The sequence below is a fragment of the Delphinus delphis genome, chromosome 20 (genome assembly GCF_949987515.2).
Source record: "Delphinus delphis chromosome 20, mDelDel1.2, whole genome shotgun sequence".
Taxonomy (NCBI): Eukaryota; Metazoa; Chordata; class Mammalia; order Artiodactyla; family Delphinidae; genus Delphinus; species Delphinus delphis.
Window position 1 is genome coordinate 31,044,939 of NC_082702.1, and position 14,035 is coordinate 31,058,973.

The 14,035-nt window shown below is 47.7% G+C and overlaps 1 protein-coding gene across 4 annotated transcripts in view; it reads right to left on the minus strand.

Moving 5' to 3' along the window:
* Window positions 1-14,035, minus strand: part of GNAO1 (G protein subunit alpha o1) — a 167,082-nt gene that overhangs the window by 120,860 nt on the left and 32,187 nt on the right. Inside the window, exon 1 of one of the 4 annotated variants that reach the window (XM_059999617.1) lies at window positions 5,922-6,291. The exons of the other annotated variants lie outside the window; for them this stretch is intronic. Within the exon in view, the coding sequence (XP_059855600.1) occupies window positions 5,922-6,013 (92 nt within the window). The 5' untranslated portion in view covers window positions 6,014-6,291. Of the gene's footprint in view, window positions 1-5,921; window positions 6,292-14,035 lie in introns of those variants that run through there. 4 annotated transcript variants of the gene reach the window in all.

Sequence of the window (14,035 nt, forward strand, 5' to 3'; positions counted from 1 at the left end):
TTTCTGAATGGCTCAAGGACAGTTACTGAGACCCCCTCACCCCTCAACGGTACTACCATAGCCTCTGCTGAGTCGCCTACCCTAAGATGCTGTATGCTGTTTCTATCCTTCAGTGAACAAATGGCAATCTTATTCATCCACTTTGGGAAAGAGATCCAGAGCTGAAGGCTCCAGTGATAATTAACAATGACATTTACAAGGGTCCCCCACCTGGATTATTTGTAGTTGTTCCCACATTAGCCAATCTGCTCTAAATACCGAAGTTCTTAACTTTTTTCCCCCCAGAGTAACAAACCCTCAGCAGTCATCTGTAGAACTCATCACTGAAACAATTCTTCATTAAAAGCTGAAGAATGGGGCTTCCCTGGTGGCACAGTGGTTGAGAGTCCGCCTGCCAATGCAGGGGACACGGGTTCGTGCCCCGGTCCGGGAAGATCCCACATGCAGCGGAGTGGCTGGGCCCGTGAGCCATGGCCGCTGAGCCTGCGCGTCCGGAGCCTGTGCTCCGCAACGGGAGAGGCCATAACAGTGAGAGGCCCGCGTACCGCAAAAAAAAACCAAAAACAAAACCTGAAGGATGTGATGCCTCAGCACCTCTGGATTTAGGCTCCAAAAGGTGACAAGATATTTTTATCTGGTGGTGCCTTACCAGTCCCTGTGGGCTCAGCAGCTAAGAATGGCCTGTCCAGTGTGTCCCTAGGACCCACTCTGTCCATGGAAGGTGTTTTCAGCTGCAGGAAGCCTAGGCTGGGGAGGGGAATGCTGACTTGGCTCCTTTTTATAAGTATCTAATTACCAAAGAGAGTTCTATTAAAATTTAGTCCCAGACTTCCCTGGTGGCTCAGTGATTAAGAATCCACCTGCCAATGCAGGGGACACGGGTTCGATCCCTGGTCCAGGAAGATCCCACATGCCACGGAGCAACTAAGTCCGTGTGCCACAACTACTGAGCCAGTGCTCTAGGGCCCGTGAGCCACAACTACTAAGCCTGTGTGCTGCAACTACTGAAGCCCGTGCGCCTAGAGCCCATGTTCTGCAACAAGAGAAGCCACTGCAATGAGAAGCCTGCGCACCGCCACCAAGAGTAGCCCCTGCTTGCCGCAACTAGAGAAAGCCCGCGCACAGCAATGAAGACCCAACATAGCCTAAATAGATAAATAAATAAAATGTTGTCCCTTTTTCTTCGCGAAGAAAACCTACTTAGTGCTTCTAAGGCAACTTCCCACAGCCCCCATGGTGCCAAAGCTGGTGGTGCATTTTACAGAGCTGGCCTTCACCCTGGCAATGGTGGGTATACTTATAATCACAACTCGGAGTGGGAAGGGTCTTAGGTGGAGTATTTGTGATGGGCCAGTGCAAAACTTTCAGAGGTGCCCAAGATGTGAGTCTGTGATACAATGGTAAAGTGCATTTTCTATTGTCTCTGTCTCTGATAGCAAGAAGACAGAAACGAAAGGAAAGATCTTCCAAGACATAAGCAGAGCATACAAAGTGATATGCAATCATATTTGTTGATATGGGTAAATGTTCAGAGTGTATATTGAGTGTGAGGAGGGGTAAAAAAGTCAGGTGTTCAGTTTGACACTAATTTTTTTTTAAATAAATTTATTTACTTATTTATTTTATTTTTGGCTGTGTTGGGTCTTTGTTGCTGCACGTGGGCTTTCTCTAGTTGTGGCGAGCAGGGGCTACTCTTCATTGCAGTGCACGGGCTTCTCATTGCCGTGGCTTCTCTTGTTGCGGTGCGCAGGCTCTAGGCACGCAGGTTCAGTAGTTGTGGCACACAAGCTTAGTTGCTCCGCGGCATGTGGGATCTTCCCGGACCAGGGCTCGAACCCGTGTCCCCTGCATTGGCAGGCAGATTCTTAACCACTGCGCCACCTGGGAAGCCCTGACACTAATTTTTGTTTAAAAACATGTACCCATACATTGAAAGAAGTCTGGAAATACATACACCAAAATGCCAACTGTGGCTTTCTTGAGTAGTGAGAATACAGGTTATATTTATTTTCTTCCATTTTAAAGTATGTATACTTGGGACTTCCCTGGTGGTCCAGTGGTTAAGAATCTGCCTTCCAATGCAGGGGACACTGGTTTGATCCCTGGTTGCGGAACTAAGATCCCACATGCCGCGGGGCGACTAAGCCCACGTGCCGCAACTACTGAGCCCATGTGCTCTAGAGCCTGCAAACCACAACTAGAGATCTTGTGCGCCACAACTAGCTAGAGAAGCCAGCATGCTGCAACTAGAGAAGCCCGCGTGCCACAGTGAAAGATCCCACATGCCACAACTAAGACCCGATGCAGCCAAATAAATAAATATTTAAAAATAAATGTCTGTATACTTTATCTATGATAAACAAGTATTAATTGTGTAACAAAAAGGTTATTAAGAATAAATGTGTGTGTGTTAGGGCATGCTATGCCAATGCGTCTGAGTCTCCTGCTGTCTGTTTTGTACCCTCCAGGGTGGAAAAAGACCAGGAGTGGAAGCAGAGTTGGCTTCCCTGAGCCTGTTTTCCAAAAGAAGTACCTTTTCAACAAATTTTTATAGCATGTAACATTACTAACTTAAAAAAGAATGTCAATACAATGGGAGGCAAGATTCAGATACTGTGACACATCACGTTTTTGTCCCCACTCTCCATCTGGTCTCAGCTCTGAGATATTAGAACCCAGCTGTGCCTCTGAATGTATGCATGGGCAAAGGCATCCGGGTGTCGATGGCCAAAATGCATCTTTTTTTTAAGAAGGGATGCACCTTTCTCGATTAAGAGGGAAGAGGAGGAGCTATCAGCCTGTATCTCAAATACCAGGCCCTGTTGGCACCTCATAGGCTATCACACATTGGGAAAGCCTGACCCTCATAATCCCACCTTTAGAAAACTTCATCTTGTGGCCAGGTATCAGGAGGATCCAACAAGTGTGCTGGAAAGAGTGGTCCCACCTAAGGGTGTATGTGCATATGGGTATCTGTGACGGGGATCCATGATGGAGATTGTTTGTCACATAAGCCTCAGCCCATGTATTCCTTTTACCCTCACTTCCTTAGAACGTGGTAAAATGTATGAAATAATGCTTCTGGCTCAAAGCTTTGAGAAAGATGGAGAAAGGAAGTTATGGATAGCCAGTTACAGATTACACAGATGAGACTGTTCAAGGGGTACCCCAGGTACCTAGACACTAAACTGGCCTTTTTATCCATTGCCAGCTGGACTTGCAATGTGCAGCTGTTAAATAAACAAACAAAAAAGAATTCACGTTTTAATTAGACGAATTTGTGCTCCATAACTTGTCCATTTTTTTTCTAGAGCCAGAGTGTTTGTTATTTCTTTGAAATTTCAGAAGTTATGAAATGATTCATGGTTTTGTTGGAGCTGAAGTCAACCAATACCATTCATAATTGTGAACAATCTCTGTTATTGTTAGAGGGAAACGCCAAGGCATCTGTGCTTCCCAAAAACACATGGGGGAGAATTCCAGTTTGGAAATGGAACGGCTGTGTTTTTCCCTCTAGAGTTAAATTTACACAGATGGATTTCCAGGGAGATCTTGGCATTCTTCTGGTTGGAAGAGCGGGGTAGCCACCAGGATGTATGATTTCTCCTCTCTCCCTCCTCTGTCAGACAGAGGGCATCCATGTTGTAACACTCTGCACACTGGTAAGTAACCGTTAAATGCCTGTCTCCCCTCCAAGAGGACAGGATTCATGAAAGTAGGACCACATCTGTCTTATTCACCCCAATGCGCAGCTCTATGTCTTGCATACAGTAAGTGCTTAATAAATGTCTGTTGAAAGGCTGCACAAATCCCACTAACCTAATGTCACTACTCTTTAGTTCTTTGATTCTTTATATTTATCTGCATTGGGTGATAACATCTACAGCTATACGAGAGACCAATCCAAACACAAATGAGAGAGAAGAATAAAATGACGATGATGATGATAGCAAATATTCTGTGAGTGCTTGTTATGTGCCAGCAATAAGCTAATAAGCACTTTATGTACAGCATGCCACTTAATCCTCACAACAACTTTATAAATTAGGTCCTATTATTATTCCCATCTTTTAGACGAAGTAACTGAGGCCCAGATAAATTACATAAACTTACCCAAGATCACCCAGCAGTAAGTGATGGAACTAGACACAGACACCCAAATGCACAAACCCACACACTCCACTAACACTGCCACTGGCTAAAGCACTTCTCACTGCCTTTTCCAGAATGTGTTCAAAATCTGAAAATATTTAATGGTGGTAAAACTTGATTCGCTATTGATGACACTGACTTTGTGAAATAAAAGTCATTCAAAGCCATAAGATGTGTGATGATCACAGAGGATCACCCAGTTTGGGAACAAAGCTGCTGGTGTGACTACAATGCCATGAGACCAGTTTGCTCTGGTGAATCACGGACCAGCTTGGAAAGGTCACTCCAGGAGAGCAGTAGCACACTATAGTGAAACACAGCCCTTGACTGGAAGTTAAGAGGTTTGTTTGCAGGATAAACAAAGACTGGTACTTCATTTCTCTGACCTTGGCCAATTAAAGTGACTGGGCTGGCCTGAACCAATGCAGTTCACACCTATTTGGAAGTCATCACTGGGAATCTCTAAAGTCCCTAAGAAGGGCACCTCTACTTGCCCTTCCTTTCTTCCAATTTACCTCAGACAGTAAATTCTGAGTGTGTGTGGGGCGGGGAGCGGGGGGAATAGAAAAGATACAATTTACCAAAGGCTCCCCTTTTCTCCAACATGATCTATTTTGCAAGTCTTACCTAAGGTTAGATTCTTTGAATTAAACTACAGTGAGTATCGCCCATACCATTAATTTCTTCTCCTTAAAGTAGATCAATGTTGATTTGCCATCAAAGGTCAACCAGTTCGGCAGCTTCAGGAAAGATCTAGGAAGCAATGATGGGAGAACACTGTTTTCGTTTTAACTAATAAGAAGTAGAATCAAGAATCATGCCTGAACTCAAAGGGAGACCTGGGCTGACGAAGTCTTTATCTTAAGACTGATGCTGAGACTTCCCTGGTGGTGCACTGGTTAAGAATCTGCCTGCCAATGCAGGGGACACGGGTTCGATCCCTGGTCCAGGAAGATCCCACATGCCCTGGAGCAACTAAGCCTGTGTGCCACAACTACTGAAGCCCGCATACCCTAGAGCCCGCGCACCGCAACTACTGAGCCCGCGTGCCTAGAGCCCGTGCTCCACAACAAGAGAAGCCGCTGCAATGAGAAGCCAGCGCACCGCAACGAAGAGTAGCCCCCGCTCACCGCAACTAGAGAAAGCCTGCGCACAGCAACAAAGACCCAACGCAGCCAAAAATAAGTAAATTTTTTTTAATTAAAAAAAAAGACTGATGCTTAGCTTCCTTGTGTCAAAATGCACTGACTCAAAAGAGTCACCATCTCAGGTAAAAACAGGGCAGGCTTGATCCCCCTTTGTGATGATTTCCAATGACAGAGACTCACCCAAGTCATGTACATAAAGTGCCACTCCATTTCTCCTCCTATTTTACAATGGTCATGAGATCCACACAGGTCAAATGATGAAGATAAATATCTTACCTCCCGCCAGAATCAATGCACATTCATCTTACTCCAACAGGCAAGTGGCTAGCTACAAGGTGGGGTTACTCTTTCTTAGCCCCAGCAGAGAGCTGGGTGATGGGGGCAGACGGTGAAGGACAAAGAGACTGCAGTCTACACAGCAGGACAGCCAGGGAGGCCAGAGGAGGGCTAGGCATACTCCACAAATCCATCAAAATCCCATGGAAAATGGAAGGTTCTCTCTTAGCAAGCATTCCACCACAAGCACCACCTTTGGAAACAAGTTTTAGATTGGTGTGTGCTCTAAAGGAGCCAAGGGGAAACGGTGGATGGGCAGAGGCTGCGGGAGTGGAGGATGCTCACCTGGGCTGCCCTCCAGGTGCACTAGCACTCTCTACGTCCTTGTGGTCTCTGCAGGCATCAGCTTCCTCATCTGTAAATGTGCCGGGCTGCATGCTCTTCTAAGCTCCTGTCTTCTCTAAGAGTCTAAATCTCTATCAAGTCGTCGGATGATCTGTATGGACTGAGCCTTTTATTAATATCCTAAAGCCCCCTGCAATCAGAGGGAAGTACTGAATTTCTTTGAGGGAGCCAAATGCTAGAGGAAATATTGCACCTCAGTCATTAGCCCTCAAGAGAGCATGACCTTAACACCCTTTCCCCCACCTCCAACAGCATCCTGAGAGCTGTAAGCTGTGGCTAAGTATGTCTGCCCAGTCAGAGAAGAGGTGTCATTTCTAGAACTCAAGCACTGGAGCTACATTTAAACTCTCTGATGAGTCGGTGGGGAGAGAGACATGGATAACATTTTCCGGGCAAGCAGGTGGCTGAACATTAACTAGCCAGGTGCAGGGCAGCTGCAGATGGCCTTGTGCTTGCCACTCCAAGGCAAACAGGTTTCTGACACAGACAGATGACCATGGGGAGAGAGGCAGACTGGTTTCCTCAATTCCTAGGGCTAAAATGTGCTCTCCTGGAGAATCTTTGAGTTAGAAGGGGCCCCCTGCACACCCACTGTGGTCATTAGACCAGGCGCGTTGCAGGGAGGGTAGAAGGGAGTGCTGGTCCTATTTGGACCTCAAGAACTCCTATCCCCTCACGGAACACCCTCTGGGTATAGCAAACGAGCCCGGGAGTGGGGAAAATGGGAGCTGCAGAACTGAGAACTACATCAGCTTTGAAACAGCTCACAGGCTCATCCAGGCTTTTGCCTTTGGTGAGATCTCCCCAAACTGGCTATCAGAACCCCATGGGAGAGCCTGAGGAACTGCAGGCCTGGCTGAATCACAGTAACCTCTCTTTCCAGCCATACTTCCTGAAAGACAGCATTCAGCGGCAGGCCACCCCTCCCCAGAGATCTGCCCCCCTCCCCAGCCATAAGTATCCCCAGCCTAAGGACATTCTGGGCCAGGGGGCCAAGGTCATGAACCTGATTGGTCACAAAAGTTCTGCTCAGGCCTTTGCTGCTCCCTAGACTGGTTGCTATTGAGTCCTCCAGCCAGAGAGGGTAGGACAGGGGTGTGACCGCTCACCTCCAGCCAGAGACCAGGTGGGTTGGGCCACTCACAGTCCTTAAAAGTCCCTAACTCTAGGTAACCCCGGACTCCTTCAAGAATAAAAACAATGCGGGTGTGGGTGTCTGGAGGGAATGTAGTGGAGTCAACCTCCCAGCTTAGCAGACCTTAGGTTACTGAAGGCAAAGAGAGGCCAGGGGCAAATCAATATCAGGCTTCCCGGCAGAGCCGGGTTAGCACCGTGTCTGGGCTGCTTATTTTGGTCCAGTGCCTTGGTCTTGTTTTCTCAAGAGAGGGTAAAGTCAACATCAGCAGGCCAAGGGTTCGCATGCCATTTTGTGGTGCCAACTCGCAGAGGAGGGAATGTGGAGCGTTTGCGGGGCAAGGGTGTCAAGGTGGCCAAGGGACTCTCGGTCCCCCTTGAACAGCCGGGGGCACTTCCCCTTCCAAAGCAGCTCCCCAGGCAGCAAATTTCCTGTGGCACTCCCAAGGTAAGCAGTTCTGCTGGCCACTCTCTGGCTGGGACAAACACAGACCTTGCACAGTAACCAGGAACAGAAATCCACAAGGCTTGGAACCTCAAGGCCCGAAATGTTCAGATGACACTGTCACCTTCCAGGAGATCACCTCACGCTCTACTTCTGAGTTCCACGCCGAGACTTGCATCCTCTCGGGTGCTGGCTCCTCATTCACGTGCAGGGAGGACAAGGCAGAGGAAACAACAGCCTCGCCCTGCGGAAAGCCGCTCACTTTTACCCTGGCACCTACTCTGCTGGAATCTGACTCTCAGAAATGTGCTTTGCTCTCCATACAGGGAAGGCCATCCATTCATTTTCTCAGTCATTCAATCAGTCTTTACTAAGCATCAACTATGTGCCAGCCCCTGTTCTAGACACCAGGGGTACAGAAGCAAACAAAACAAAGTTGTTGCCTACACACAGCTCTCACTGCGGTGATAGTGATATTAATAGGTGAGCTCTCAGTAAGCACTGGCTTTGCACCGGACACCACTGTAAATGCTCCACATGGATCTTGTGTAATCCTCAAGACAACCTTAGGCTCACAGGCCCTACTATGAGCACCCCACGTAAGAGAGGAGGAAACAGAAAGACAGAGGAAGTAACATTTCATGGTGATGGCAGGATTCAAACCCACTTAAAACACTCTGATACTCTGCCTCCCGAGCTATGTGACAGTCACTGATACCATTTCCTGATGGGGAATTCTTTTTGGCCTGTTTTGAAAGCCATTTCTGTAGAGGACGTGTTTTACTCACAAAATGGCAAGTGCCGGTAGGCTTTCTGAGGACAATAAAAACAGAATCACGAGGATATAAAGAAGAGGAGATAATCCTTGTGAAACTTTCTTCTGTCCTTCTAGTTAGAAGAAGCTGGTGGGAGGGCACTCCACCCTCACCCCTTTTGTAAAGTCCTTTATGACCTATTTTTTCAAATATATTTTATGATTAAAGTTTTAAAAAAACAGGAGTGTATCAAATAAAGAGTAAAAGTTGGGTATTACCTTGCGTGAGCGATCTAGTTGGTCTGTGGCTGGGGCAAGACCAGCTCTGTGAGAGGCCAACAGTTTTTCATGAGTTCTGAGGTCAAACAAGTGTGGGAAACTCTGAATTATGTAAAAAGAGCTGCTGGGTTTGTTGTTGTTCTTTTTAACTACAGAACTTCTCAGAGCATTTAATACGCTAAAGACCATTGTGTCTCTCCAAGATGGGGATACAGGAGGTAGCATTTTCTTACTTGACCGTACAACGATTTTAGAGGGAGATGTAGAACAAATATTAAAAGCTCGTGAAACCAGAAATCCAAGGAATATGAACCTGGGAAACGCTTGACTCACTGGAACCACTTTCTCTGCCAGAAGCACCGTTTTTCTTACTGGGCACATTTTTGAAGATGCATGAATTTCTCCAGCAACACCTCAGAGTTACGAGGCTTCAGAGGGTCAAACATGTCAGAGTAGGCATCAGGATGTCCTTCCGTCAGGGTTTCAGGGATTTTTTTTTTTTTTTTTTTTTTAGGGGAGGCTGTAGAAAGGAGGACCACCAAAAGATAAGCAATAGTAAAGTAAGAACAAAAAAAAGAAGGTTCTAGACTGGGTTCTTCCACTGTCTTGCTGTGTGCCCTTAGGTAGGTCCTTTACCCTCTCTGGGCATCAGTCCGGTCCACACTCACCCTTCTGCAATAGATGGGAATGGACCAAATTTTCTGGGGGCCCCTCCAGCTCCCACATTGTATTTCTCACTCTGCCCTGCCACCTAAATGGGGGAAGTGCTGATGGGCAGCCCTGGGGACGACACTGTAACTGAGACACATCTGTCTTCTGAGACCAGGTGCCACCTTGCCAGGGGCCCTGCCCTGCAGAACGGGAAGGGTATCAAGCCTCAAAGGAGCAGAGGACCCTGCAGAAATATAGGTTGGGCCACCAAGGAATCAAAAACACTTGACCTCAGATGCCAGTACCTAGTATCAAGCCTGGTGACTTTGGAAAGAATCACAGATGAGCCCCCTGAAGCAGCTCTGTGCACAGTCTGTGTTCAGGTTTGTTTAGGTGGTTCAGAGGGTAGGCTGTGTCCACTCTCTTCCCTGATCCAGTCCCAATCCCCACTCCCGTCACTGCCTCTCCTTCCCAGTTCTCCGTGCTCCCTAGTCCATAAGCACCTCCAGGTGCTCCGTGTCCTGCAAGGCCCCTAGGCCCACACACTTCCTTCCTGTCCGTTCCACGTCTTCCCAGTATCCTCACATTGTACCCAGTTCTTCCTATTCCCCATGAGCCCCCAGTCCTCCTTTTATTCAGTCAACAAGTATTTATTAAGCACACAAAACATGTCAGGTGCTCTTCTATGTTCTGGGGATACGGCAGTGAACAAAACAGACCTGGACTGGGCTCTCAGGGGATGTATATTCTAGAAAGGGAAAACAGAAAATGAACAAAAAAGCACACGAGAGGTGGTCATAAGTGAAGAATTAAAGCAGAGTATGGGAACAGTGAGTGATGAGGAATGCTATTTTAAAAGGCAGGGAATCATGGAAGGCCTCTTGGAGGAGGTGGCACTTGGGCAGAGACCTGAACGAAGGGAGTCCCTTCCCTGGGTAAGGGTGAGTCTGCTCTGAGCCCATTCCAAATGGCTCTCAAAGCCAGCCACCCTGGGTTTCAGAGTGTCAGGACCTGAACATGGAGCTGGGTCTGAGCAGGAACCAGCCAAGCCCTTCACAGAGAGAGTAAGCCAAACTGCCCAGGTCACGGTAGCATCCTCTTTGTGGACCTGAACACCCTCATTCTTCTCACCTCTTGCTGTCTTTGGGACCTGGCTTTGTGATGTATCCGTGGGGTGGAGGTTAACAAGACAAGGAAAGTGAACAAAGCATCAGCTGTTTCCCTACAGAGACAGACATCCAGGGCCCCAACTCCACAGCCCTGGACTGTGAGGGTGCAGACTGGCAGATTACGGTGGGGCTGGGCCTCCCTTTCTATCTCTGGGCCTCAGTTTCCCATCTGTGAAATGCGAGGGCTGGATGGTCTCTAAGAGCCCTTCCAGTTCTAAACCACTGTATGACTCTGGACTGGCACAAACTGGGTTTCCGGGAAGAGGCAAACAAAGACACAGAGAGTGAAGAAACCTTATGGTTTCTGTGGGAGTGAAGTGAAACACCTTCACTCCCACACTGGAGAGAATAACTGCAAACGCAGTCGCTGAAGCGTTAGCCCAAAAAGAGGTCCTTCTGGGAGGCCCTTGGCTCTCTGACACCAAAGTCTTGTGGGCCGAGTCTCAGTGGTCCATTTCACACACCACACTGGACCTCTGGTTTATATAAAACAGACCATAAAGATTATTCCGACAGTTTCAGGGATATCTTATACTCTCCCTGCCCGCTCTCTGACTGGGGATGAAGGGCAGAGCTATAAAATCTGCTTGGGAGGCAACCCCTTATCAGGGGGCCGGCAAGGCACTGTTTGCTGAAGGCCCCGTTTGCCCAGGTGCAGCCACCATCCAGGTCTGAAACAACAGATGGCCCAGGCTTGGAAGCGAACATCCCGTTTCCTCTGGACAAGCCATGTTTACACAGGGACAAGCAGCATGAGATCCTGCTGAGGGCCGTGGAAGAGACCAGGTCCCACACCAGGCTCCACTGGGGCCCCTGCACACTGGGCTGAACGACTCCTGGGTGTATAAAACTCACACCAGGAGCATACCACCCACGAGCTAAACGCAGAGCAGCAGTTTCAATTGGAGTGTTTGAAGAAATTATGTAAGTTGCTAAATAATCGAAAGCGTCGTTTTTATAGTATAAAGAGGGGTTTGTTTTATAATATAAAGGAAATGCAAAAATTCACATTAATTTTTAAAATAAAAAGCCAGATATCAAAGAATCTCTGAGCTTGAGGTGGGCTGCTTCAGGTGATGCCCTTTGACCTTCCTGGGCGCACACTTACCAGCCTCTTCCACAAGGGCTACTTAGTACAAAAGCTTGAGAAGCTTTAGGGGTATATATACTTGGGCTTTCTTTCATTCCACACATACTCACTGGGTGTCTGACCTGTGCCAGCCATGGTTTTAGGCACTTTGGGGTTAGATGCACTTGAGTTTCTGGGCCTCAAGTTTGTTTTTGTTTGTTTGTTTGGTTGGTTTGTTTTGTTTAAATCTGTAAAATGGAGATAATGAATTTACCTCATTGGGTTATTGTGAAGAGTAAATTCTTTCTTTTTATCTACCTACCTACCTACCTAGCTATCATCTCCTAGAACATGGACATAGAACTCCTAGAACATCTCCTAGAACTCCTGGTAGTCAGCAGAGATCCAATTACTTGTAGCTCCTGTCCCCCAACCATGGGTAAAGGCAACAGTGATGTCTTCCAACAAAGCAGACATCCCTTAAAACAATTCCACTTCTACCCTCTAAATCCTCCTTTCAACCACTTAAGTCATTTGTCATTTCTCCTCCAACACAAAAGTTCACTGAGCAGCATTACCTTATACAGAGAAGGTTAATTCGTTCAACCAACAAATATTTATTGAGTTCCTACTCTGTGCCAGGCATACCACAGAGAACAGAAAACCCCTGCTCCCCTGGAGCATACATGGGGGAAGACAGACAACAAACAAACAAAAATATATAAACACACCAGGTAGCAGTAAGTACTTTCAGGAAACACAAAGCACGGTAAGGGAGTGGGCTGGGATGTTAATTTACATAGGGTGGGGTGGGGTGAAAAGACCTAAGAAAGTGACATTTACACAGACCTGAAGGAAGCAAGGCGGTGAGGCGAGGAGACAGCGTGCAGCAGATTAATAAGCAGACCTGGGACTCGGCACCCAGGTTTCTGAGCCCCTGGTGCTCTTCCCACTGCACTAGCCCTAGGCCAGCAGAAGGGAGGGAGGACACCGCCGTGACCCATGGGCGCATGGGAGAAAGTGTTATTTCCAGTTATAATTTTTAGTTAACTTTTCTATTTTTCTTTTTGTCCTTATGCATTTTAATATACATAATATAAAAATACATGTATTGGGGTTACAGACTTAAATATCTTTTACTAAAGACGTGCAAAGTCCGAAATGCCTGCAAAGCCCTGCTGCTCCCTAGGTGAGTCTCTACCTACCCTATTCCAGCCTGGCAGGGGCCCTGACCAAGCCCGGGGGGAACTCTCCTCGCCAGTTGCACTTGGAATGCGAGAACCTGCCCAGATGCAGGAAGGCTGGCCTCCCTCCCTGGCTCAGGAAAGTGCCATCAGCTCCAGAGCAGTGCTCAGGGCCGACTGGTCATGCCAACTCTGGGTGACACCTTCCAGCCAATCCTGCTATGCTGCTTCGGGTAACACAGCCCAGCACGGCCCTCTTGGTCCAGGGGAGCCAGGCAGATGCAGCCACCACAGCGGGCTGTGCACTCCCCTCGGCCTCCCTGACCGCAGATTTCACTCAGCTCCAGCCACGCCTGGCGATGCTGAAGTGTACCATTTCATTGATTGTATCACCAGCGAGAAAGGTCAAAAGGCTGCTGATGGAGACAAACAATGCCCCCATGTCTCATTTTGTTAGCAAATTAATAGTAATACAGCCAGGGAAAGAGGTGGGATAGGTTCAGTATTTACTGAGTCAGAACAATCACAGTTCTCGCCGCTCAAGTACAGTGGTGCCTCCAGTGGATGGTGCTGGCCAAGAAGGGAGCAGCTGAGGGTGCAGATCAAATACTCCTCAAGCCCCAGGCCAGGCTCAGGCCTGGGAGTCGGGACAGGAGCCTCACAGCTCACTCCCTGATGTGCGAGGACCAAGCCGAGAGCTAGCCTGCGGAGGCCACCACAGCTGCGTTCCTCCCGAGCAAGGGAAACCTCAATGCTTCCTGGGCCGAGCAAGTAACACGTGTGTAAAGCGGGAAGGTGGTGAGACAGGAGGGAATGGAGGAGCCTGAGGGTGGCAGCCAGAGAATACACTCTCGTCTAAGGCGAGATGAATTACATGTCTGTCGTTCTTCTTCTATTTTTTTTTAACACTGTACAGGCCAATAAAACAAAATGATTCCAACAAGAAAAGGTCCCCCTCATCGAAAAAGCCCACCCCATACAACACAGCTGAGGGTGGGTGAGGTCTGTGGGTAACCATACCGTAATCTCTGGTCTGAAGACTGTTCCAAAACTTTCTAAAGACCCACTTTTAACATCCTAAGAACAGTAGCGTGGCGCTGAGGATGGGGTGGTTTCTGGAGGGCAGTGTGTGCAGTGGTTAGACTCTTGGGGTGACATCAAACCAACTAAGTTCAAACTCAGCTCTGCCATTCACTGGCTGTACAACTTCAGTTCAATTTCTTGGCCTCTTTTATTGTTCCATAAATGGAGAAACCACCAAACTCATAGATAGGTATCGGAGGGACTAGCATTAAAATGAGGTAAAGCATGCAATTGCCCAGAACTTACAAAAAAGGCTGTTTAATACATGCATCTAAAATTTAACATG